The 23,134-nt window shown below is 47.3% G+C and overlaps 3 protein-coding genes across 8 annotated transcripts in view; 2 read left to right on the top strand and 1 right to left on the bottom strand.

Moving 5' to 3' along the window:
- The window catches only part of Tiam2 (TIAM Rac1 associated GEF 2), a 115,770-nt gene extending 108,348 nt beyond the window's left edge, over window positions 1-7,422 (top strand). For all 3 annotated transcript variants that reach the window (XM_045158854.1, XM_045158853.1, XM_045158855.1), the window contains 6 exons: window positions 65-173; window positions 1,116-1,174; window positions 2,228-2,333; window positions 3,625-3,712; window positions 4,276-4,430; window positions 6,286-7,422. In XM_045158854.1, the coding sequence (XP_045014789.1) occupies window positions 65-173; window positions 1,116-1,174; window positions 2,228-2,333; window positions 3,625-3,712; window positions 4,276-4,430; window positions 6,286-6,902 (1,134 nt within the window). In that variant the 3' untranslated portion in view covers window positions 6,903-7,422. The remainder of the gene's footprint in view (window positions 1-64; window positions 174-1,115; window positions 1,175-2,227; window positions 2,334-3,624; window positions 3,713-4,275; window positions 4,431-6,285) is intronic.
- Window positions 7,419-23,134, bottom strand: part of Tfb1m (transcription factor B1, mitochondrial) — a 42,745-nt gene continuing 27,029 nt past the window's right edge. For both annotated transcript variants that reach the window (XM_004651282.2, XM_045158861.1), the window contains exons 6-7: window positions 9,625-9,752; window positions 7,419-7,809 (exon numbers count right to left, since the gene is read on the bottom strand). In XM_004651282.2, the coding sequence (XP_004651339.2) occupies window positions 7,539-7,809; window positions 9,625-9,752 (399 nt within the window). In that variant the 3' untranslated portion in view covers window positions 7,419-7,538. The remainder of the gene's footprint in view (window positions 7,810-9,624; window positions 9,753-23,134) is intronic.
- On the top strand, window positions 17,593-21,847 carry Cldn20 (claudin 20). Of its 3 annotated transcripts, XM_045158862.1 has the most exons (3): window positions 17,593-17,813; window positions 18,998-19,165; window positions 20,892-21,847. In XM_045158862.1, exon 3 carries the CDS (start codon window positions 20,985-20,987, stop codon window positions 21,642-21,644), a length of 660 nt encoding a protein of 219 aa, XP_045014797.1. In that variant the 5' UTR covers window positions 17,593-17,813; window positions 18,998-19,165; window positions 20,892-20,984; the 3' UTR covers window positions 21,645-21,847. The 3 variants fall into 3 exon arrangements, 2 of the variants coding, with proteins under 2 accessions (XP_045014797.1, XP_004651169.1); XM_004651112.2 differs by lacking the exon at window positions 18,998-19,165; XR_006638930.1 differs by lacking the exons at window positions 18,998-19,165; window positions 20,892-21,847 and adding an exon at window positions 18,681-18,706.

The raw sequence follows: 23,134 nt of genomic DNA, 5'->3' as shown, positions 1-23,134 counted from the left end.
TCCTTGTCTGGCAGGAGACTTGCTCCTGGGTTACAGATCTTCATTTACTGTCTTTGCGATCCAGGTAACAGAGCTGTCTATGGGGGAGCTTCTGATGCACTCGACAGTTTCCTGGTTGAATCCATTTCTGTCTCTAGGAAAAGCCAGAAAGGACCTTGAACTCACAGTATTTGGTTAGTATGTCATTGAAAAGCATTGGCAGTTGGGCTGGAGAGATGGCTTAGCAGTTAAGGCGCTTGCCTGCAAAGCCTAAGGACTCCTGTTTGATCCCACGCAAGCCGGGCCCACAGAGTGGCACCAGCCCACAAGGTCGCATGTGCGCTCAGAGAGGCGCCCGCGTCTGGAGTTCAGTTGCAGTGGCTGGAGGCCCTGGCGCTCCACTTCTGTCTCTCTCACACACTCACAAAAAAGGCGAGCTTGCCTTAAAAAAATAATGGCAGTAACGAAAACACTACTTTTCTTGCAGCCTCCTGACTTCCAGGAGTCAGGAGGAGGCTGCGGAGCCTCTGTCTAGTGAGAGCCAGGGCCTTGCACACTCACTCCCGGTCTCCCCGTGCTGCATGGGTCAGGCCAGTACGAGGAAGCAGCCTCCCGAGGCCCTGATGGAAACGTGCTATCGCAACAGTGTTTGCTTTTTCTCTTCCTTCTCCCCGAGAGCCGGGAGGGCACGCACAGTGGACTGCTACTGAGATGCAGTCCGCGTCCCCGGCTTTCAATAGCACAGAGCCCAGGGCATGGCCAGCACTGCTCCAGGGAAGCTTTTTCTTTGTTGTTGTTGTTGTTTTGTTTTTGTTTGTTTTTTCAAGGTAGGGTCTCACTTTAGCTCAGGCTGAACTGGAATTAACTATGTAGTCTCAGGGTGGTCTTAAACTCATGGCGATCCTCCTACCTCTGCCTCCCGAGTGCTGAGATTAAAGGCGTGAGCCACCACGCCCAGCACCAGGGAAGAGCTTTTTCAATCAGCGGGCACTTCTGAATGGGTCAAGTGAGACAGAAGTCCACACTAGTTCCTCAGCCCGGAGCTAACACAGGGAACATAAGGGTTCGTGAAGTTGAAGACTTTTTTTTTCCCAGTTGCAGAATAATGAAAGGCTTTTCTTTCTCTTTTCCTTCAGTTTTTAAGAGAGCTGTCATATTGGTGTATAAAGAAAATTGCAAGCTGAAGAAGAAATTGGTAAGACAAAAGACACTTTTTAAAAAAAATTTTTTATTTATTTATTTGAGAGCGACAGACACAGAGAGAAAGACAGAGGGACAGAGAGAATGGGTGCGCCAGGGCTTCCAGCCTCTGCAAACGAGCTCCAGACACGTGCGCCCCCTTGTGCATCTGGCTAACGTGGGACCTGGGGAACCGAGCCTTGACTGGGGTCCTTAGGCTTCACAGGCAAGCGCTTAACCGCTAAGCCATCTCTCCAGCCCGACAAAAGACTACTTCTAATTAGAGCTACTTTTCTTTTTCTTCCCCTGTGATGTTAAACTGAGGCATCTGCAAGGGTCACTGTCTCACTGTGCAGTAGTACTTATCCTGAGGGTTAACCAGGCTGGGTACTCACGGCATCTCTGAGTCGTCCCATAAAAGACAATTGAAAAGACAATGTAGACAAACGCCCATGTGGAAACCAATACGTAACACCAGCTTTCCTATCCCAGAAAATAGCCTGTGTGTGGTTTTATATGTTTGGGAGTCTGCACAACTTTAGTTTTAAAATAGTTTTACTGGGGCTGGAGAGATAGCTTAATGGTTAAGCACTTGACTGTGAAGCCTAAGGACCCCGGTTCGAGGCTCGATTCCGCAGGACCCTCGTTAGCCAGATGCACAAGGGGGCGCACGCCTCTGGAGTTTGTTTGCAGTGGCTGGAGGCCCTGGTGCGCCCGTTCTCTCTCTGCTGTCGCTCTTAAATAAATAAATAAAAATTAAAACAACAAAACCATCCTCAGACCTAAACATCCCCCATCCCTGGGGTTCCTAAGTCAAAGCTTAGGCATGGACACCAGAAACCACCCACAGGAATGGGAGGCTGTGACGGGAGGGATAGCTGCCCTCTTCTCTTAGGAACAGGGAACCTTGTGCTCTCTGAACTCTTGACTCTGGTCTGTCCCCAGGCCTGTGCGGGAGGTCTCTGAGCAGCGGACGTCCGCCTGAGTGAGCATTATCACCAGAGTCCTGCACAGGTAGCCGTTGCCTCTGCACCCTCAACCCGTTCTCTGGTTGTGTCTCCCGTTACAGCCCTCAAATTCCCGACCTGCACACAGTTCCGCCGACTTGGACCCATTTAAATTCCGCTGGCTGATCCCCGTGTCTGCGCTTCAAGTGAGACTCGGGAACGCAGCAGGTAAATTTTGCGTGGAGTAGGGAGGGAGTATTTTTATAGGTTGTTGTAGGCTGAAACGCCAGGAAAAGAGCAGTGTGTTTATCAGCTTTCTACCGTTGTGACAAAATGCCCGGCATAATCGACACATTTGCAGGCAAGATTTATTTTGTAGTGTGGGTTTCAGTTCACGACGCTTGGCGCTGACACCTGGGGCCTGTGGTGACCCTGCACACCCTGACGGAGGCGCCTGAGGGCCAGGACTGTTTGCTCGTGGTGGCTGGGAAGCAGACAGGAGTGGGCTCGGGCAGCCCTCAGGGACACGCTGCCATTGACCCTCTTCTCCCAGTGGGCCCCCCTTCTAATAGTGCCGCAGATGGGGAGCAAGCCTTTCGGCGTCCCTTATTTTACAGGCAAAGAAACCACAACAGGAGTTGTCTTTTGACATGTCTTAAGTAACTTTGGGGAGAAACCAAATGTCAATGGATGGTTCTTTTCCAGCCAAATGCCCTCATTCTTTCTTTATTTCCACAAACAGTGATCTTCAACATCTTTCCTAAGGTTTTTTTGTTCATATTAAATTTGTTCAGGAAACAAAGCTCCACAAATTTAAGTTTCTTATGAATTTAGACATTCCAAGAATTCCTGAAGAAGACTGTTAATAATTTTTTTTTTTTTTTCTTTTTCTGAAGAAAGGAAAACAAGTCTTTGACCCTGGAAAGCAGGATAATAGTTTTGGGAGCTGTGCGCCTGGCTAGGGGGCTGATAGGCACGCGGTGCTTTCTGGGCCCCCCCCCCCCCCCCGTTTACTTCTGTCAGAGCTGCGCACGCGCGTTTCTAGGAACATGAGTGCATGGGGACCGGGGCCTGGCCTGTGACCTCAGCGCCTGACTAAATCTTCCTGTTGTTCCAAAGAATGGGGGAGAAAAACTTAGAAGGCAGAGGCAGGAGGATTGCTGCCAGTTCCAGGCCAGCCTATGCTAGAGACAGATACTGTGTCCGAGCAAACAGCCATCTCCAAAGGGGGATGAGGGACTGCATCCATCTTAGCCTTCTCCCGGAGAGGCAGAACACAGGAGTCGGGGGAGAGCAGGGCGACGGCTGGCAGGGCGCAGGGCAGCCGGGTGCACCCCGTCTTTCCTAACTGCCAGTCAGTCAGCACCCCACACAGAACGGGCTCTATTTGAAAGCGGTAAGTCAGACTCGGGACTATCTGGATTTTAAACTTCGCTGGTGGAGGTCACGTAGCGTTTGGCAAAGCTGTTAAGTCGTGTTTTTTCTTTTCCTTTTTTTTTTTCTTCTTTCTTTCACGCAGGGACGGAAAGCAGTTCCTTATGGGAGCTGATTCACAGCAAGTCAGAGGTAGAGGGACGGCCCGAAACCATCTTCCAGCTGGGCTGCCGGTACTTCTCTCCTTAAAATGTGAAATCAATGAAACAAGGTCGAATTATGTCTCTTTAAAAAAAAAACAGCCCTTTTGAACTGTAATAATATAAGGTCACAACTTCACCTTACAACAGTCCAGTAGAATACATTGATCAGATATGTGTATTCAAATATTAATTTTTTCTACTGGGGGGAAGACAGAGATAGAATTGGTGCACCAGGGCCTCAGCCACCAAAGTCACCGAACCCCAGGTGCCTGCGCCACCTAGTGGGCATGTGCGACCTTGCACTTGCCTCACCTTTGTGTGTCTGGCTTATGTGGGATCTGGAGAGTTGAACATGGGTCCTTAGGCTTCACAGGCAAGCGCCTTAACTGCTAAGCCATTTCTCCAGCCCCAGGTGTATGTATTTAAATGTTAACAATGATAACTTGTAATAATAGTCACCTCCTTTTGTAAGCCAGACCCACAGGGGTGGGGTGACTCCTGTCAGAGAAACCTAGGAGAAGGCAGTGTCCCCAGGAGGGCCCAGAATGAAGCAGGAAGGACACTACATACTCTTTCCTACCCCCCTCCCCCAGTGACAGCGAGAGCAAAACCAACATCGTGAAGGTGATTCGTTCTATCCTGAGGGAGAACTTCAGGCGTCACATAAAGTGTGAGTTGCCGCTGGAGAGAACAACTAAGGATCGCCTGGTGCCTCTTAAGAACCGAGTTCCTGTCTCAGCCAAATTAGGTGAGAACTCTGTAAGTCCAGCCTGTTTATGAACACAGTTTCCAGAAAAGGTATATGCTCTCGTACTGTAGCTCTAAGTTACCAGTCACTCTTGACTGCCTACAGATTATCTCCACTTGGGGCTGGAGAGATGGCTCAACAGTTAAGGTGCTCACCTGCAAAGCCTAAGGACCAGGGTTCAATTACCCAGTACTCGGGTCAAGCCAGATGTACCAAGGGGGCACTCATCCCCAGCACCAAGTCCCTCACCTCCTTCCGGCTGTCTCACAGTCGCGTGCCGAGGGCAGGGCCTCTGTCTTGCTCTCTGTGGTGTCTGCAGGGTCCTCAGAGCCCCCCCAGAGGGTCAAGACCTGGTGTCCATCTTACAGCCTGCGCCACGAGGTCAGCAGCATCATTCCAGGTTATGCTGTTCTTAGCTTTCTGAGGCTTTCAAAATCTAGTTTGTTTTAGAACCTTGTTTTGCTATTCATCTAGTTGTTGTGGTTCTTTTTTTTAATTTTATCTGAAGAATCTCCCTGTAGTCTAGGTTGAACTGGTGAACTGGAATTCACTCTGTAGCCCTCGGCTGGCCTTAAACTCACAGTCCTCCTACCTCAGCCTCTAGTGCTGGGATTAAACTTGGTGGTTTTCCTTTCTTCTTTTCTTTCCTTTTCTTCTCTTTTCTTTTCTTTTCTTTTCTTTTCTTTTCATTTTTCTTTTTTTTGCACAGTACTGATTAAACCCACACAGCTCCATTTCCAACCCTTGGTTCTTATTTGTAAGCTTACAAGAAAAATTGTCATGTACTTTGTGTCAGTTCAACATCTTCAAATTTACTGGATATTTTTTCCCCTCTTTTGCTAGAATATGCTATGCTCACTGAAACTGCTCTACTGCTATTGACTTACAGAAATACTGAAACTAAGAGCTCCCTTTCGGACCCGAGAGAAAAGAATTAATCACACACAAGTAATTAAAAAATGCATAGTGTTAGCTCTCTGAGAGTTGGGTTACAAATTCTGCCAGAAGACTGCCACAAGAGAAAGAACCATGTTCAGCTTTCACTAGGGCAGAAGGCAGTGTAGCAATGCGGGGCACTATCGCAGCACAAAAGCTCTTCAGGAGAGGAACGGACCTCAGGGTTACAAGTGGTTAGCTGCCCAGGTTACTCGTTCACAAATAGTCGTTCTAGTATTGATTCTTGTTGGTAAGCAGTTGGTACTTTGTGGCTTTATCTATAGAGTAAAGCTTCAGGAATGAAGTGCCGAATCCTCCTGGTTAGAATTTTGAGTATGCTTGCGGTATAGCTCAATGAGTAGAAATGCTTGCCTGCCACACATGAAGCCTGGGGTTCATTCCCCATGAAACTGGACTGGTCGGCACATGCAAGATTACAATGCTCAGGAAAGTCGTGGCAGAAAAACTGCAAAGTCGGGCTGGAGAGAATGGCTTAGCGGTTAAGCGCTTGCCTGTGAAGCCTAAGGACCCTGGTTCAAGGCTTGGTTCCCCAGGTCCCACGTTAGCCAGATGCACAAGGGGGCACACGCGTCTGGAGTTTGTTTGCAGAGGCTGGCAGCCCTGGCGCGCCCATTCTCTCTCTCTCCCTCTATCTGTTTGTCTCTCTGTGTCTGTCGCTCTCAAATAAATAAATAAATAAATAAATAAGTTTAAAAAAACCTGCAAACTCAGGGTTATCCTCTGCCCTTATCCAGACCCAGGCTAGTTTGGGACCTGGGCCCCTCCCTCCCAAGTAATTATAGTCAGTTGAGAAAGCAAAATGATCAGGATACTAAATTTCACATACCACCGGCAAAAACCCCAATGCTGTGGAGTCCGTTTCTGTGTCACACCAAGACATGAACTTCTCTTGTCGCAGCTTCCTCTAGGTCCCTGAAAGTGCTCCGGACATCCTCTAGCAGTGAGTGGCCCGGTGAGTCCAGCAAGGGGCTCTCCCTGGACTCGGATGAGTGCAGCCTCAGCAGCGGCACCCAGAGCAGCGGTGGTCCGGCAGCAGAAAGCGGGCAGGACTGCAAGATTGGGGTCCCCGGGAGGGACCCCCAGGAGAGCCTGGCAGAGTTTTCAGATGGTCTCATCAAAGAGAGCGACATTCTGAGCGATGAAGATGAGGACTACCACCCCCCTCTGAGACAGGGCAGCCCTACCAAGGACATAGAACTTCAGTTCCAGAGACTCAGAATCTCCGAGGAGCCCGACGTGCCTGGCGTGGGGCCCGGCGAGGGCCAGAGGGGAGGGGAGCTGCCCAAGCTAGTCCGGGGCCACTTCTGCCCCATCAAGCGAAAAGCCAACAGCACCAAGAGGGACAGAGGAGCTTTGCTCAAGGCACAGACTCGACACCAGTCCCTTGACAGCCAACCGGAAAATGCCACCATCGATCTAAATTTGGTTCTAGAGCGAGAATTCAGTGTTCAGAGCTTAACTTCAGTCGTCGGTGAGGAGTGTTTTTACGAAGCCCAGAGCCATGGCAAATCATAGGGTGACTTGTGCAGACGGAGGCTCTGTTGCGCATCTACGTTTGAACTGCTGGAAACGTAGATTTGGCAAGAAAACCGGCCCTCGTTGGGTTCTGTGCAGTGTACATTGTCCCGGGAAATCATTGTAAAGATTTAAGTTATTTTAATTTATTGTAGATCAGAAAACTAGACTAAGCTTGTCAGGATCTGTAAATTACTTAGTTAGATCCCTTCTGAGCAGGTATTGATGATTTAGGATCCTTGTAATAAAGTTGCCTTCTGGATGTTTCAAGTTATATGGCACAGTAAGGTTAGGGAATTTGTGCTTACTAGCTTCTAAAGGTATTTTCCCCACTCCTTAATCTTCTGGGCATTTTCTTTGAACTGTTAAATTTTTGCTTTATTTAAAGCACGTTTAAGTTATTTTAATGTGATTTAGGGGCACAATGTGCAGGTCTTTCCTTTTTGTAGGGTAATAGATACTGTTTATACAAACGTGTCATATCTATGCAGTATATAGATTAAAAGAGGCTTGTACTGTATCTTATTTGATATTTATTTTCTCTACCAAGCTGTACAGTAAAAGGAACCTAAGGCATCTGGTATTTTACGGTCACTGCAAAGACAAGAACCTATGGGCGACCTTCTACACCGCGGGTCAGCCCTCCAGGCCGCGGCGCCCAGCCTGGCGAGGGCTTGCGCTGCCCCTGTCCTCTTGGCTTCTGCTTTTGTGTTTCTTTTGCTTGAGCTCTTCTCTGAAATTGTACGTCAGCAGCTGTGGGTCTTCATCACACATTTTTCTGTACACGTCACAGAGGCTCTTAAAATGTGTGAGGGAAAGGTGGGTGGGCCGCAAGGTAGGGTCTATGTCTGCCAACTGTAACAGCTTTCCAGTGCTTTCCAGGCGCCGGGCTTCAGGGAACAACATTCTGAGGGGAAAGGAAAAGCACTTTACTTAAATTCTGTGAGTTGTAATACTTTTCTGCCCACCTGAAAATGGCAACTTGAGAGACTGATAGAGGCCTGGGCTCCTGGAGTCTCCCTGACCCTAAGAGATGCCAGGTTTGAGCCACTGAGGCTGAGCTGCCTGACCTGCAAGGAGTGCCCACAAAGAGAAAAGTGACTTTCCAAAGTTACACTGACACACATAATCTAACCTCTAAGGTGACTCTACTATTTGCCCAGATGAATTTTTGTAGAAATGTTTTGATTTGCCTTGTTTTGTGAAAATTGTGTTACTTCTTATGTGACAAATTTCTAGTTTTGATTCTCTATAACTTGACTTTAGAGCTCTCTACTCCAACAGTGATTTGTTTTTTTTACAAAGTTGAAACATATCTATGTGGAAAGAGAAAGTTATTCTCTTCCTTAATATACCTTTGAGGCATTTTTCAAATTAATTCAAAATGTGTATTTTAAATTTCATTTAAACAAAGTCAAATGCTTTTTTAAAAAAAAAAAATTCTTGAAATACTACCAAAGTGCGTCTGGACTTTGTTTTCCTCTCTTAAAACTGGCACTACGGGGCTCATGCCAAAGGGCCTGAAAGATGTCCTGGCTAGGGGAGGCTGTTTTCTTTTTAGGCTGATGGTTCTTGCCACAGGAAACACACATCTGTCAATGGTCAGAGGGGTCTGACCATTTCTAACATCTAGGACACCAACAGTGGTCCTTCAGAGTGCGTCACAGTACTTGGTCCCTGTCTGTGCAGAGGGTGGTGTACAGGAATGAACGGGCCCATCACTCAGTTGGGGCTGCTTTGTAAACACTAGGGTCAGCCCTAGGCTCAGACCAGTTCCAGGATTCCACACAAGATGTACTTTTTGTGACCGTTCCCATCCCCTAATCTAGGGCTAGCATATACATTTGTATAAATCGTACTTTAAAATTAGAGTCAACAAATGGCAAGCTCAGATTTATCATTCAAAATCCTCAAACGGTTTTGTGGGTTGCCATGGTTTCAGATACAGCTGCCTAGGTCATACCTAATGTAATTTCCTGTGTTAAGGCACACTTCACCAGACCAGAGAATGAAAATGCATCTTTGTAAGGGCATCTAAGAAATTAGTGCCTATGAAGTTGAGCCCCATAAACAGCTACATGTTGACTATATTAGGTAGAATGCTTCCCTCTTAATAGACTGTTAACACACCGAGGCATTTTAAAACTCACTGACGCAAAATACCCCTGCAGGGCCCATCAAGGCATGCAGCTAGGTCACGGCAGGGTCTCTCCAAGGAGCCGTGTGTCTGTAGAGCTTGCTGAGTGAAAATGTGCTTGAGTCGGGCATCATTTGGGCTGGGAAGTTTCACTTGGCTCTTAGCTCTCAAGTGTGTCCTTAAGGGAGAGGGACAACTCAGTATAAAGAGATCGGGGGCTGGAGAGATGGCTTAGTGGTTGGGATGCTTGCCTGCAAAGCTACGGGACCCAGGTTCGATTTCCCAGGAACCACGTAAGCCACATACACGGGGTGACACGTGTGTCTGGATGCCGTGGTGCACCCATTAAACAAAAAAGAACACTGTACGGACCTACTTTTGTCTGAGTCCCGACCGGAGCTCCCGGCCTTCACAGCGCAGGACGGCCCAGGCTGTCCACTGCTGGCTTTAGGTTCTTGGGAAACACGCCCGGGCCGCACTCGGCAGGTAACACGAGTGCGGGCTTTGCTTCCTGGCCACAGCAGTTGCATTCTGCTTATCAGACACCATTAACGATCACAAACTCAACAGGTGAAGGATTCTTACCCAAGCCCCCGATGGCAGTATTTCCTCCGGAACTGAAACACGTTCTGAACGACCTTTTCCACCAGCTTGAACGGCTGCTCTATTCTGGGCTGTATCAAGGGCGTGAAGTGCACCACTCCGACATCCACCTTCATTGGAAGCAAATACATGACTGTATTCACCATGTTGGAAAATGGGTGATGATGGCTATTTTTTAAAAAAATTATTTATTTGAGAGAGGGGGAGGGGGAGAGGGAGAGAGAACAAATGGGCACGGCAGGGCCTCCAGCCACTGCAAATGAACTCCAGATGCCTGTGCCGCCTTGTGCGTCTGGCTTACGTGGGTCCTAGAGCATTGAACCGGGATTTTTTTGGCTTTGCAGACAAACGCCTTAACCGCTAAGCCATCTCTCCAGCCCAGACGGCTATTTTTTTTTTTGCAGTACTGATGAGATGGAATTGAGGGCCTCATGCGTGCTAAACAATTTGTCTCAGGAGTACATGCTGTTGAGAGCAGTGTGCCTGAGTTCTCTGGATATGTAGCAAGAAGCTAAGCTTTGGATGGCTTCAGAAATCTAAGATACCTTTACAAATAGTGACATCCACTAGACTTGGGCTAGTGACTACCTTATTTGTTTGAGAGAGAAATAGGCAGTATAGAGAGAATGGGTGTGCCAGGGCCTGTAGCCGCTGCAAATCAACTCCAGATGCATGCGGCACCTTTGTGCAACTGGCTTACATCAGTCTTGGGGAATTGAACCTGGGTTCTTAGGCTTTGTAGGCAAGCACCTTAACCGCTAAACCACTTCTCCAGCCCTGACCACCTAATTTTAAAACAGCATTACAATGTTTCAAAATTTAAAAGTTGATCTGCATATTCACGGAAGCCAGTAAATAGGTAATAAACAGCTCTGGGATCTTTGGCTTCTGGGTGAGTAGAACCAAGTGGCAGTTGAGTGTGGGGCGAGGGCTGGAACCAGGAAGGCTGGCCCCAGGCCCACCGGGCGCCCTGCTGCCTTGGGCACCGCGGACTGGCTGCCCCGCCCACGGCAGCTCGGGCTCGGCGCGGCTGTGCTCCTCAGCAGGAGTCACTCCTCACCCACCGGCCGTCGTCACAGGACTTTTCACTCCCCAAACCTGTGGCCGTGGAACACCTGAAAAAGGCTGCACCACATGCGGATGGGAGAGAACTGTTTCCTTTTCGGCTGGTGGAAAAATCAGGGGCTGTGACGTGACACGTAGGGAAGAAATGACAACAGGGGGCTTCGCCGGGCTCACTGGGGAGGGCTGCCAGCTCAGCGGGCCTCGCCTTCTTCAACAGTCACTGTCCCGAAGGTTGCCCATGCTGTACAGCTACACCAACTGGCCGTAATGGCAGGCGCCCTTTGACCACAGCGACACTGTGGGCTGACACACCCAAGCAAGAGAGAGGCCTGTGAATGTCCGCCAGCCTCAGGCTGCTTTGGTGAAGGGTGCGCAGCGGAGCAGTGCTTATGATCAGTGACTAAGTACCACAGCACATTCTTACCAACTTTTTAATTTTAACTTTTAATTTTACTTATTTGCGGGTGGGGGGTGCAGGTCAGAGAATGGGCATGCTAAGGCCTCCAGCCACTGCAAATGAACTCCAGATGCTTGCGTCACTTTGCATCTGATTACTGGGGAATTGAAATTGGGTTGTTAGCTTTGCAGGCAAGCGTCTTATAAGCTGAGCCATAGCGCCAGCCCCTTGTTTTTTTTTTTTTTGAGGTAGGGTTTCACTCTAGCCCAGGCTGACCTGGAATTCACTATATTCACTATGCAGTCTCAAGGTGGCCTCAAACTCTCAGCAACTCTATCTCTGCCTCCCGAGTGCTGGAATTAAAGGCATGTGCCCTCATACCTGGCTTCCCTTATTAACTTAAAAAAAAAATATTTTATTTATTTATTTATGAGAGAGAGAAAGAGACAGAGAGAAAGAGAATGGGCATACCAGGGCCTCTAGCCATTGCATATGAACTCCAGACACGTGCCCCCTTGTGCATCTGACTGACGTGGGTCCTGGGGACTTGAACCCAGGTTCTTAGGCTTCACAGGCAAATGCCATAACTGCTAAGCCCTTTCCCCAGCCCCCCTTATTAACTTTTAATAAGGCTTTTGAATCTCATTCTATGACTTGATTGATCAGTTTCTTCACACTGAACACACTTCCTGTAGGGTTTGTTAAAGGAGTTAAGGACCAGCAGCCCAGGATTCAGTACCCTGACCCAGTGCTGGAGACCTCCTCTGACATGCTCATTTCACCACCCATCTTCACTTGGGATGCCTACCTAGTAGATTCTAGAACGCCCTCTACACTTCACCCGTCTCGCTGCTCTGTGACCCATCTCCCCACCCCATTCGGGGCTACTAGCACTCCTGTCTTCTAATTTTGCCACCTTCTACAATCTTCCCAAATTAGAGTCAATTCCAATAGGAGTTCTTTATCTGATGCCCTCTAGAGAATCACCATTCAGCTAAACACAGAATGGGCTAAACGGTAACCTCTACCTAAACTGGAACTATGAAATGGTGTCAAAATACTGAATAAAGCTGGGCGTGGTGGCGCACGCCTTTAATCCCAGCACTCAGGAGGCAGAGGTAGGAGGATCATCTTGAGTTCGAGGCCACCCTGAGACTACAGAGTGAATTCCAGGTCACCTAGAGTGAGACCCTACCTTGAAAATACAAAAAAAAACAACAAAAATACTGAATAAAGATTCAAATACTGGCAACATCAGAGATACAAGTTCAGGGACGGGTGCACTGGTCTTTTTGTAAAGAAACTGCCATGTACTGTGGCTTTTTAGGAGTTTATGATTTGGATTCATCCTTATTGCTTGATTTCATTCTTTTGAGGTACAATCGGCATTTTCAATTTATTTTTTGGGAAGTACAGGGATCAAGCCCAGGGCCTGTACCTGCTAAGCAAGCACTGTACCTCTGAGCTACATCCCTAGCCCTAGTATGGAAACTTTCCAATGCTTGTTTTAAATAGCACAGCAGCACTCCCTACAGACCCGGCACTTCCAGAGTTTGAAGTCATCCTGGCACCTGGGTGTGGTGGCTGGAATGTACTGGCCTCCCCAGGCTCACATGTGACTATTTAACTGCGAGCTGCTGGCGCTGCTCCGGAAGGCTATAGCACGTAAGGAGGCAGAGCCTTGCTACCAGTGTGTCCCTGGGGGGTGGCCTCGCTTGCTGTTCTCCCCTCCCTGCTGCCCACGCTGCTGCGGTCAACCAGGTTTCCTGCTCGGGCCTGCCGAGCCTTCGCCCATCACGATGCCCTCTGATCTCTGCAATGGGGAAGCCAGATCAAACACTTTTCCTTCCATACGCTGCTTCTGGTTGGGTATTTTATTCCAGAAACATGTAAGTAAGTGATACACTGGGTATGGTGGCTCACAAGGCCAAAAGAAAACCACTGCTCACCAGCATGCTATGCGGCGGGCACGCCAGAGCCCGGGACAAGGGAGCTCAGTCAGTGTGTTTCCTGCTCGGGGGCGGAGGGACCACCCCTGTTCACCCTGCCCTCAGCTCAGCTCCGCCCTAAAACACTTCTTGAAGTTACTCTGAATAATGGAGGTCATTTTCTCTAGAAACATACATGAAAGGTGCTTGGTAACTATGGTTACAGACACAAAATGCTTTTCATTTATAATTGAATGTCTACTTAATATTACAACTATTATTTTTTTCCTAGAATTTCAAGTCAGTTAGCTTACAAAATCAGTGTACAGAACCAGGCACGGTGGTGCACACCTTTAATCCCAGCAGTTAGGAGGCAGAGGTGAAAGGATCATCGTGAGTTTGAGGCCACCCTGAGACTACACAGTGAATTCCACGTCAGCCTGGGCTCGAGTGAGACCCTATCTCAGAAAACAAAATAAATCAGTGTACAGAAACTAGATGCACTTAAAAGACTCCAGCTTAATGCTGCCAGACCCTTTCCAAACACAATCCTTCAGTACACAAAAATGACCTTCTATTTCAAATGGAAGGGTTTATATTGATGTTCAACATCGTCCTCTCTTAACTCATAATGTGAAGACTGTACCAAGCGGACCCTTCCTCACAAGTGGCAGCTCTGGACGTAACAGGCCCGAGGCAGATGCTGTGAGGACTTGAGACTGACAGGCGTAGAAGCTACTCAATCTCCAGTCTCAGGAATTAACTGTATTTCTGATCTTGTCAACATGACGCACAGAAGTGTGTGAGCCACGCTCCTGACAACGGGCCAAGGAGCGAACATACAGCCACGTGAAAACACAGACTGTGGGACACTAAGAAAGGGTTCCTATTCAACACTCCCCCAGGGCTCAGAATTACTAAGGATGAGCCACTGGAGAGGGAAGACAACGGAAAGTTATTGGTCAGCAGGGACAAAGTTGCTGGCAGCAGATAACAGGCTGGTGAGGAAAGACTACAAGTAAATCTCTATGAATAACGTAAGAGAACTCCAAGTTCGACCAGATACACAGGGAGACAAGTGGCTGGAGATGGGGGCTCTCTAGACTGGTTCTGGGGGCTCTTGGTGGTACTTCATGGAACACTTGGACAAGTCACATTAAGGTCAGATGAATGGACAGATAAACACCCTGGTTCTGTTGCCCACTCATGTCATGTCAAGGACCTCCATCAAACTCTTGACATCCATCAGAACATCCCAGGTCTCCAAGCTACAACTCCTCCCCTGGCAAGGATAACAGCATGGCCAATTATCAGTGTGAGGTGACTGATGCCCATGCATTGTGTAGAAAAAAAAAAATCAACAAATAGGAAGGTTGATAAAACTTGCTAAATTTGGTTTATCCTGCCTGTAATCCTTGTCCCAAACTCCATTTAATAACTGAATTTCTAGTTGTAAAGATCTTAAATTTTTAATAGAATTCCAGGGAATCAAAACAATGAATTTCATAAATACAATATATTCACTAAAAGTTAACTACACTGTCAACACCTGAATCTTTCTTTAAAGTTGACAGTATGCATTATTTTAATAATTTCTACAGAAGTTCTACCCCTTTCTTCTTCTCTAATTTATCTTTGGTTTTCTAGTTTTCTTTTTCATAATCATAAGCAGGAGGTAGGCAGGGTAACGTAAGAGCACCTCTCAGAGCGTGAGCAGTGGGAAGGACGGAGGGGACAGGGTGACAGCGGGACAGGACGTCCGTGCCGGTATGGGAGATGGGGACAGGTGTTACTGGGTCGAGCCTGCACACCTCCCCAGGAGCCTAGTCAGTCAGGACATTCTCTTCCCATAAGACTGCCTGAAAATGCAGGCTCTGTGGTGCCTGAGGGGGCAGTGTCATGGAGTCCAAGCAAGGAAGTAGAGACGGCGGCTGGCCTGTGGCCTGGCCCTGCATGTGCAGTCCCTTGGGTGCCAGGTTCTCTCATAAATGCAGACAGATGGACTGCTCTGTCCAAAATGGACTTTTAGGAAGTGGAGCAACCTGGCTGTGACAGGTGACATCCCATGAATTGCTTGGGTTGACTCCACTGATCTGGCCGGCCAGGTGGGTGCCTCCTTCCTTCCTCACTGCTCCACGAGCGCCCCCTCACCTGGGTGCTCGGTTAGAAGATGACCAGTCTTCAGTGAACGGCAGACGAGCAGCTGTGACCCCTGCCTCCAAACAAGCTCGCAAAATGGACTTCAGTGAGAAGCAAACTTTTAGTAGTTTCAAGGTAAATATGTTTTTGTACATCTTAAGAGATTTCCATAGAAAGTGGCTGATGTAGACACAAAGATTTATTTTCAAAGTGGTGCTTGGGAATATGGCTTCAGAAATCACACTATGCTGGGCTTTGCCCCTTTCTTACAACTTAGTCCTTTAAAAAAATTATTTACTTATTCATTTACTTATTGAGGGGGAGGGGTGTGCCAGAGCCTCCAGCCAATGCACATGAACTCCAGATGTGCATCTGGCCTATGTGGGATCTGGGGAGTTGAACCTAGGTCCTCAGGCTTCGCAGGCAAGTGCTTCAATAGCTAAGCTTTCTCTCCAGCTCAACTTAGTCCTTTTCTAATCACTCAAGTTACTTCTCTTCATTAAAGTTCTGGGCCTGCCAAACTCACTTAGTCCTTATCTAAGGAATATGATTCCTCTTACCTAAAGGCTGTCTTGACAACTAATTGTTAAAGTGCCTTAACCAGTACCTAGCCTTTAGAAAGCAGTTCACAGCATAAAGGGTAGATGATATTAGCCAAGAATTCCAAATGCCTTAAGTTCTAGTGCTGTTTAGAAAAACAAAATTGTATTTTAATCATTTCAAGAATAATTTATAGCTCAACTCATAATACTTTATACACAAAAAGCAATCTCAGGCTTTGTCCTTCACCAAATGCTTACTGCGCCAGACCCGACTCCTAGCACAGGAGTCCTAGCGTCACAGGATGGATGAGGCCTTGCCTCCAGCACGAACCGGCACAGGCTCTGAGCCACAGGAGCAGCAGGGCTCAGAGGTAAAGGCTCCTGAGTGACTCGGAAGTTAGAAACAGAACGATTTGCTGAGGGAATTGATGCTGTCTATGTACAGAATCAAGAACGGCATTAAGTTCTGGGGCCTGCTGCACCGAACAAAGGGTCTGCCTGGAACAGGCATGGGGAGTGCGTGTGCGGAAGGAGCATGTTTTGTGCCATGACAGGCATGTGATGTCCATGAGTCATGTGAGGTCAGGAGGTGGAGTGCAGGCAGGGATCAGGAGAGGGCCAGGCCAGAGCTTTGAGCTACGGGAGCTGCATCTGAAGACTTCCCGAAGGATGGAGAAGACTGAGCTCCCTTTAATGCTCATATTAGAAGTAGATGAAAAGTGCTGATCCACTACTTGTTAAATAAACCTTCCGTTCCTAAGCCTCATTCTGCAGGTCTTCAGAGTCAAGAGCAGGTCAGTTCCTCCGCCTCCCCATCCACCAGCCAGCGCAGGCACCGGGCGCAGAGGGCAGAAGGGGGACACGCTAACCAGCTGCCGGGCCTCCGCGGACCGCACCCACGGCGGCAGTGCCAACCGCGCCGCCGCCTACCAGCCAACTGCACGTCACCCGAGTTGACACAATGCTGCTTGCTTACTTCCAGGGAGGCGAAGGACGTTTGTGTATTCAAAGGATATAACTAAAGAAAACACGCAGATGTAAGAAGAAAACAAAACAAAACAAACAAAATCTTTCTTCTGAGTGGTTATTGATTTATGTATTTATTTTCAGTTTTTCGAGGTAGGCTCTCCCTCTAGCCCAGGCTGACCTGGAAATCACTATGTAGTCTCAGGGTGGCCTCGAACTCACAGCGATCCTCCTACCTCTGCCTCCCGAGTGCTGGGATTAAAGGCGTGCACTACCACGCCCAGCCTGAGTGGTTATTTTTATTTATTTACTTATTTATTTATTTGAGAGAGAGAGAGAGAGAGAGAGAAGGAAGAGGCAGATAGAGAGAAAGAGAGAATGGGCATGCCAGGGCTTCTAGCCACTGAAAACGAACTCCAGATGCAAGTGCCCCCTTGTGCATCTGGTTTACGTGGGTCATGGGGAATAGAACCGGCGTCCTTATGTTTCACAGGCAACTGCCTTAACCGCTAAGTCATTTCCCCAGCTTCTGAGTGGTTATTTTTAGAGCTGACACTTAGTTTGCAACAAGACAACCAGCAATAGAATAAAATATGATAGGCTCAATTATCATTTGCAATGTACAACCCAGTTAAAAATATTTCAGACTGTATTCTTTAACCGAGGACATAAAATAACAAAGTGTATCTTCCAACATACACAAAAATTCAAAACTAAATTATAACTATGTGACTAAAACATAATATTAAAAGAAAAGAAAGCCTTTTTGTAGGCACCCAAATAATCCGTCCTCTGTCCAGAGCCACACAAAGGCAGTTTTAGCTTTCAGGTTCCGACAAAGCCAGTTATAACAACTCCCTCCCTTCCCCGCCTCTCCTTTCCTCATTCCTCCACAGCTCAAAGAATAAGATGGCGAACCTGGTATTTATCTCCAAGCACCATCAGCAGTTTTCACCTCTGATTTCTGTGTGGCTCTTTACTTGCTATTTTCCACTGAGCTTACTGGCGCTTTGCAGACAATGTTCAGAGTCTCAGAACCAAGCCACATATCTGTGGTTTCTCTGCATCGGACCTAATTGAGGCCAAGTGAGGTACTCACCAAGGGCGTTCAGAGTGCGAAGACTACGATAAAAGGTAAGGAAAACAAGAAGCCTCTGGAGTGTTAGCGCCTAAGTCCCGGTCTTTCGGTTTTGTTTAAATTACAAGTTATACATCTGCTTTAAATATCATTGCTGGAATGAATAAATCTTATCTAGAAAACTGCCTTTACATTTTAAAGAAATCTACAGATATTCTTTTGGCAAACAGTCCATAAATTGAGCGTTTTTAGGTTCTGACTTCCATGTGTTATATTCTGGAAATGTCAGAGTTCTCTCTAAAGATCTAAGTTCATTCCTATGACCCCATTACTTTTTGGGGACTCCACCGCTACTGTTATAACAACCACTGAAACAAAGTGTGCCTTTATTCAATACAGGTGGCTGCAGAGAGGGGAAAAAAAAAATCTCAGCATAAAACAGCTAAAATGTGTATTTGCATAAGAGAAACAGGACAGTGACCTTCATTTTGGAGAACAAATTCTTTCTACAAGTTCTCCACGGAGAAGATAGCATTTAAGGCTAATCTTTAGCTGTAAGAAAGTGTTAAGCTAACTAGATGTAATGTCATATTATTTATTCTCAATTTGCCTGCTTGCAATTTATCACTGCCAAGTCTTGTTAATTATGACGAACAAACAAGCTGACTGTACATCTGAATGGCACTGAAATACAGAAAATGTAGCATTTGATAGGAAGGAAGAGGTAGTAATTGGTAAGCTGAATGCAGACTGATCAACATAGAAAAGCTATTCAGCAGTGCTCGGGAAGGCCGTCTGTGACCTCACTACAAGGCACAGTCAGAAATGCTAAAACCCAAACCTGAAAGCAGCTATTATGAGGCTGTAAATACGTGCTTGGTTTTTCATAGAAACTCTTAACTTTTCTTCTGTTTTGGCCTCAGAGAAGAAATGCTGAGAACAAATAACCACAAACTGCCTGATAGTAGGCAAGTTCTAAGCACATGGATGTTTACACAGCCGGTGAGCTTAAGCCCCTGGGGAAATGCTGTTCCAAAACTGCAGGGTCTCCGCTGGAGGACTGAACAGAAACAGAGCTCCATCTAGGCAGTGTACGAGCGGATGTCTCAGAGACCTGTTAATGGGCATGGCAGGGTCGTGCTTTGCAGCAGGGCCTGGGAAGTGCTCCCTCAAGGGCTCAGCATGAACCCTTCTTGGCGGGTACTGAAGCTCGGTCATTCGCCCGTTTGCACCCATGCAGCAGCTGGCAAAGGAGTGAGTGGTCAATGACGGCAGGAGGACAGGGAGGGAGGGAGACCCTGCAGAGGACTGCGGCGCCTGCAGCTCCCATCTGAGAATTCTGACCTGACAGAACAGAGACGCCCAGGACGACACCAGCGATTCTAGAGACCACCACATCCGCTCGAGGGTGAGAAAAATGACCGAGTAGCCACACGCTATGAAATAAGAAAAACTATGAGTGTCAATTGCAAAACAGTGAATGCTTTCTGTGATCTGCCTACTATTCCAAGCGCTTGGAATGTATCACTTTATCCAACCCCGTGACTAGGGACATAATCCTCCCCACTTCCTAGAAGAGGAGATTCAGGCCCAGAGAAGTTATGCAAAGCCAGGAACTATCCTCACGCTGTTTGGTTTCAAGAGCCCAAAACGGTTTTTTTTTGTGTGTGAAATATATGTGTGTACAAATCATGAGAGTCATCTTAGTCTATCTGTTCCAACTAAATCCAGGAAAACACACACACACTCTCTCTCACTCTCACTCCAGAAGCTATTACTGCTTCTCAAAGGCAGAAGTAAGTTCTGTCAGATGAACAGAACACAGTGGAGCAGGAAGATGGGGACAGGAAGCCTGTTTGTTTCTTAAAACTGCCAACTACAAAGTAGGCACTGACTTTTCCTCTTCAGAAAAGGGGTGGGGCTCCAGTTATTTTTGGTATTATTGCACCTCCGCAAATCATATGGCAATTTCTGGCATGGACTTTTGCTGTCACTGCTTCTGAATCATCCAGAGAGACAGCTGTGCAGTTGAAGGACTCTTCTGGGTCAAGGACAGGCTCCAGTCCCAAGTAAAAGGGAACTCACATTTTCATAAGCAAAACTTCATGGCTTAGTCGTCCACGTTTCTAGTACCAGGCACCAAAAGCCAGCTGTGCTAATCTGGGTAAAGTCTGCACAGGTGGTTATGACCTAGAAGTCGGGGATAAGCATACCAGTGGACCCATGCTCTTTTTCATTTTCCTTTCTCCTTACACAATCCACTGAGTCACATACTGGAATATGGTGGGTGCTGAACAATGATTTAATTCAAACTATTTCCTTATTTAAATTTTTTTTTTTAAATTTACTTGAGAGGGGGGGACCGATAGAGAAAATGGGCACACCAGGGTATGAAGCCACTGCAAACCAACTCCAGATGCATGCAGCAATCTTGTGCATATGGCTTATGTATTCTGGGGAATCAAACCTGGGTCCTTAGGCTTCGTAGGGAAGTGCCTTAACTGCTATGCCATCTCTCCAAACTATTTCTTTTTGTCTTTTTTAGTTTTTGAGGTAGGTTCTCACTCTAGTCTAGGAGGCTAACCTGGAACTCACTATGTAATCTCAGGGTGGCCTTGAATTCACAGTGATCCACCTACCTGTGCCTCCCAAGAGCTGAGATTAAAGGAGTGTGCCACCACGCCTGACTCAAACTATTTCTTGAATTCTTACCTAGTTCTTGAATTCTTAACACATTTATAAATTATTTGGAAGAGGTAGGTTTAAGCTATTCCCTTATAGCTTAGAGGCCAATTTTCATTCACAGTTATTTAAAAGAATCTACAATACTAATAAATTTCTTTATCAGATCCTACAGCTGCAATCTGAACGTCTGTTTCTGAATAAAGTACATGTCTACTGCAAGCATTTTCAGCACATTTAGGGTTTTCAGAAGAACAAAGTGAACATGACTCAAGCATCGCGCGTGCGCGGGCCCTGCGGAGGTCAATGCGGGGTGGTGTCCTGACTCGCCGAGGGCGGGCGGCCTCGTCCTGTACGCACGCGCTATTTAGACGCGCTCTGGCGCCTGTGCTGGGGCCTTGTGTTTACTTATCCTTTCTTGCTCTCAGTCCTCACTTTGCTTCTTTCCCTAGTTCTGCCATGTAGCTCTCCACTGCACAGAACCAGCTGTAGCTCTGACCACAGGCCGCCCATACCGGCAGGGGAACAAAGGCAGGAGGAACACCATGGCCTCAGTGGCCCTCCAGCTCCTCGCCTTCATCCTGGCCTTGTCTGGGGTCTCTGCAGTGCTCACCGCCACCCTGCTGCCCAGCTGGATGGTGAACGCAGATGCGGGCTCCAACATCCTAACTGCCATCACCCAGCTGCACGGCCTGTGGATGGACTGCACCTGGTACAGCACGGGCATGTTCAGCTGCACGCTGAAGTACTCCATCCTGTCGCTCCCCAGGCGGGTGCAGGCCGCCAGAGCTGCCATGGTCCTGGCATGCATCCTGTCCGCCCTGGGGCTCTGCACTTCCACAGTAGGCATGAAATGCACGCGCTTAGGAGGGGGCAGAGAGACCAAGCGCCACGCCGCCTTTGCTGGAGGCGTGTGCTTCGTGTGCGCCGGGATCTCGGCCTTGATCCCCACAGCGTGGTACACCAAGGAGATCATAGACGACTTTCTAGACGTGACAGTTCCAGAAGGCAGCAAGCATGAACCTGGAGGAGCTGTCTATGTAGGGTTCGTTTCGGCCATGCTCCTGCTCATCTCTGGCGTTCTTTTCTGCACTTCCTACTCCCAGAAGAACCCGCAGCCTTGGCTCTATCCGCGCAAGCAGCCACATCTCTCCACTAGGCAGCCAGAGCCTGACTTGTCACCCAACCCGAAGGACTATGTGTAAGCGCCGGTGTGAGGCACATGCGCCGCGGCCTTCAGGGGCCCGATCGAGCTGAACTTTAGACTAAAATTGTAAGGTAACGTAAAATGCCACACAACTATCATAGACACTGATGTCTTAAGGTTCTTATTTTCTCCTACTGCTCTTATGTTTCATTTAAAAGCGTATAACTGAAAGAGGTCCCAACTGCATTAATAAGGCAATTAGCTGACAGCATTTATTTACCTTTCAGGATAACTTGTTACTATATCTTCTAAATTAGATTTTATAGAAGAATTTAACTGCCAAATATAAAAAGTACCTTGCCCTGGTGCTTAGAATATTGCCCACTTTTGCCCTCTGGTGGGCAATGTCTGAGTAGCCTGCTTCTGATTTAAAGCCAGAACAGTCATCCCTAATTCAGATGTTGCCCAAGGCATTCCTCAAGCCCCAACCTCACTTCCATTTTTAAACAGCATCTATATCATGTACACAAATGGACAGGATTACACAGTGCATATGAGAACTAAGGGGGGATCATTTAAACTGATGTTTTAATGATTATTTAAAATATGAATTTCTAGCCAAGTGTGGTGATGCATGCCTTTAATCCCAGCTCTTGGGAGGCAGAGGTAGGAAGATCACTGAGAGTTTGAGGCCATCCTGAGTCTACATAGTGAATTCCAGGTCAGCCTGAACCAGAGTAAGACCCTACCTCGAAAAACAAAAAAATAAAAATAAAAATAAATAAATAAAGTAAAATATAAATTTCTTTTAAAGTGCTTGAATAGTTCCTAAACAAAACATAATATTCAAAGGAATCTGAGTCAGATTCTGGTCTAACATACTAAATAGGAAGATGTTCTTTTTTTTAAAAGATTTGTTTTCATTTACTTATTTATTAGAGACACAGAGAGACAGGGAGAGAGAGGGAGTGAGAATGGGCATGCTAGGGCCTCTAGCCACTGCAAATGAACTCCAGATGCATGAGCCACTTTATGCATCTGGTTTATGTGGGACCTGGAGAATTGAACCTGGGTCCGTAGGTTTTGCAAGCATGTGCCTTGACTGCTAAAGCATCTCTCCAGCCCAAGATGTTCATTTTTGAATATTTAACAATACTGACTTTATATCCAAAACCATTCCCCAGAATGCCGTGCTAATTTTTACCTACTAAACCAGTATGAGTGCATGTATGGGAACACACACATAGCTATGATTTGGTCCTCAAGGTCCTTATATTAGAAACTTGGTCCCCAGAGTGGTGGGGTGAGGTGGTGGAAACTGTAAGAGGCAGGGCCAAGGAAAAAGTAATCTTGGAGGCCCCTTCATGAGTGGGTTAATTCTGGCTCACGGGAGTTAGTTCTCTTACAAATGAGCTGTTAGACAGTGAGGCCCTGTGTCGGCCTCTCCTGACCACACGCACTTCCCCTTCAGTTTCTCTGCAAGGATGATGCAGCGAAGAAAACCTGTCAGATAGCAAGCTATCGTACTATTTAGCCACGAGAACGGGG

Source organism: Jaculus jaculus, chromosome 9 (genome assembly GCF_020740685.1).
Source record: "Jaculus jaculus isolate mJacJac1 chromosome 9, mJacJac1.mat.Y.cur, whole genome shotgun sequence".
Taxonomy (NCBI): Eukaryota; Metazoa; Chordata; class Mammalia; order Rodentia; family Dipodidae; genus Jaculus; species Jaculus jaculus.
Note: the sequence above shows the minus strand (reverse complement) of the source record. Positions and strands in the feature narration are given on the sequence as shown.

What these genes read in the sequence shown, in the direction of transcription:
- Cldn20 (XM_004651112.2), top strand. Translation starts at nt 20,985, where the DNA reads ATGGCCTCAGTGGCCCTCCAGCTCCTCGCCTTCATCCTGGCCTTGTCT.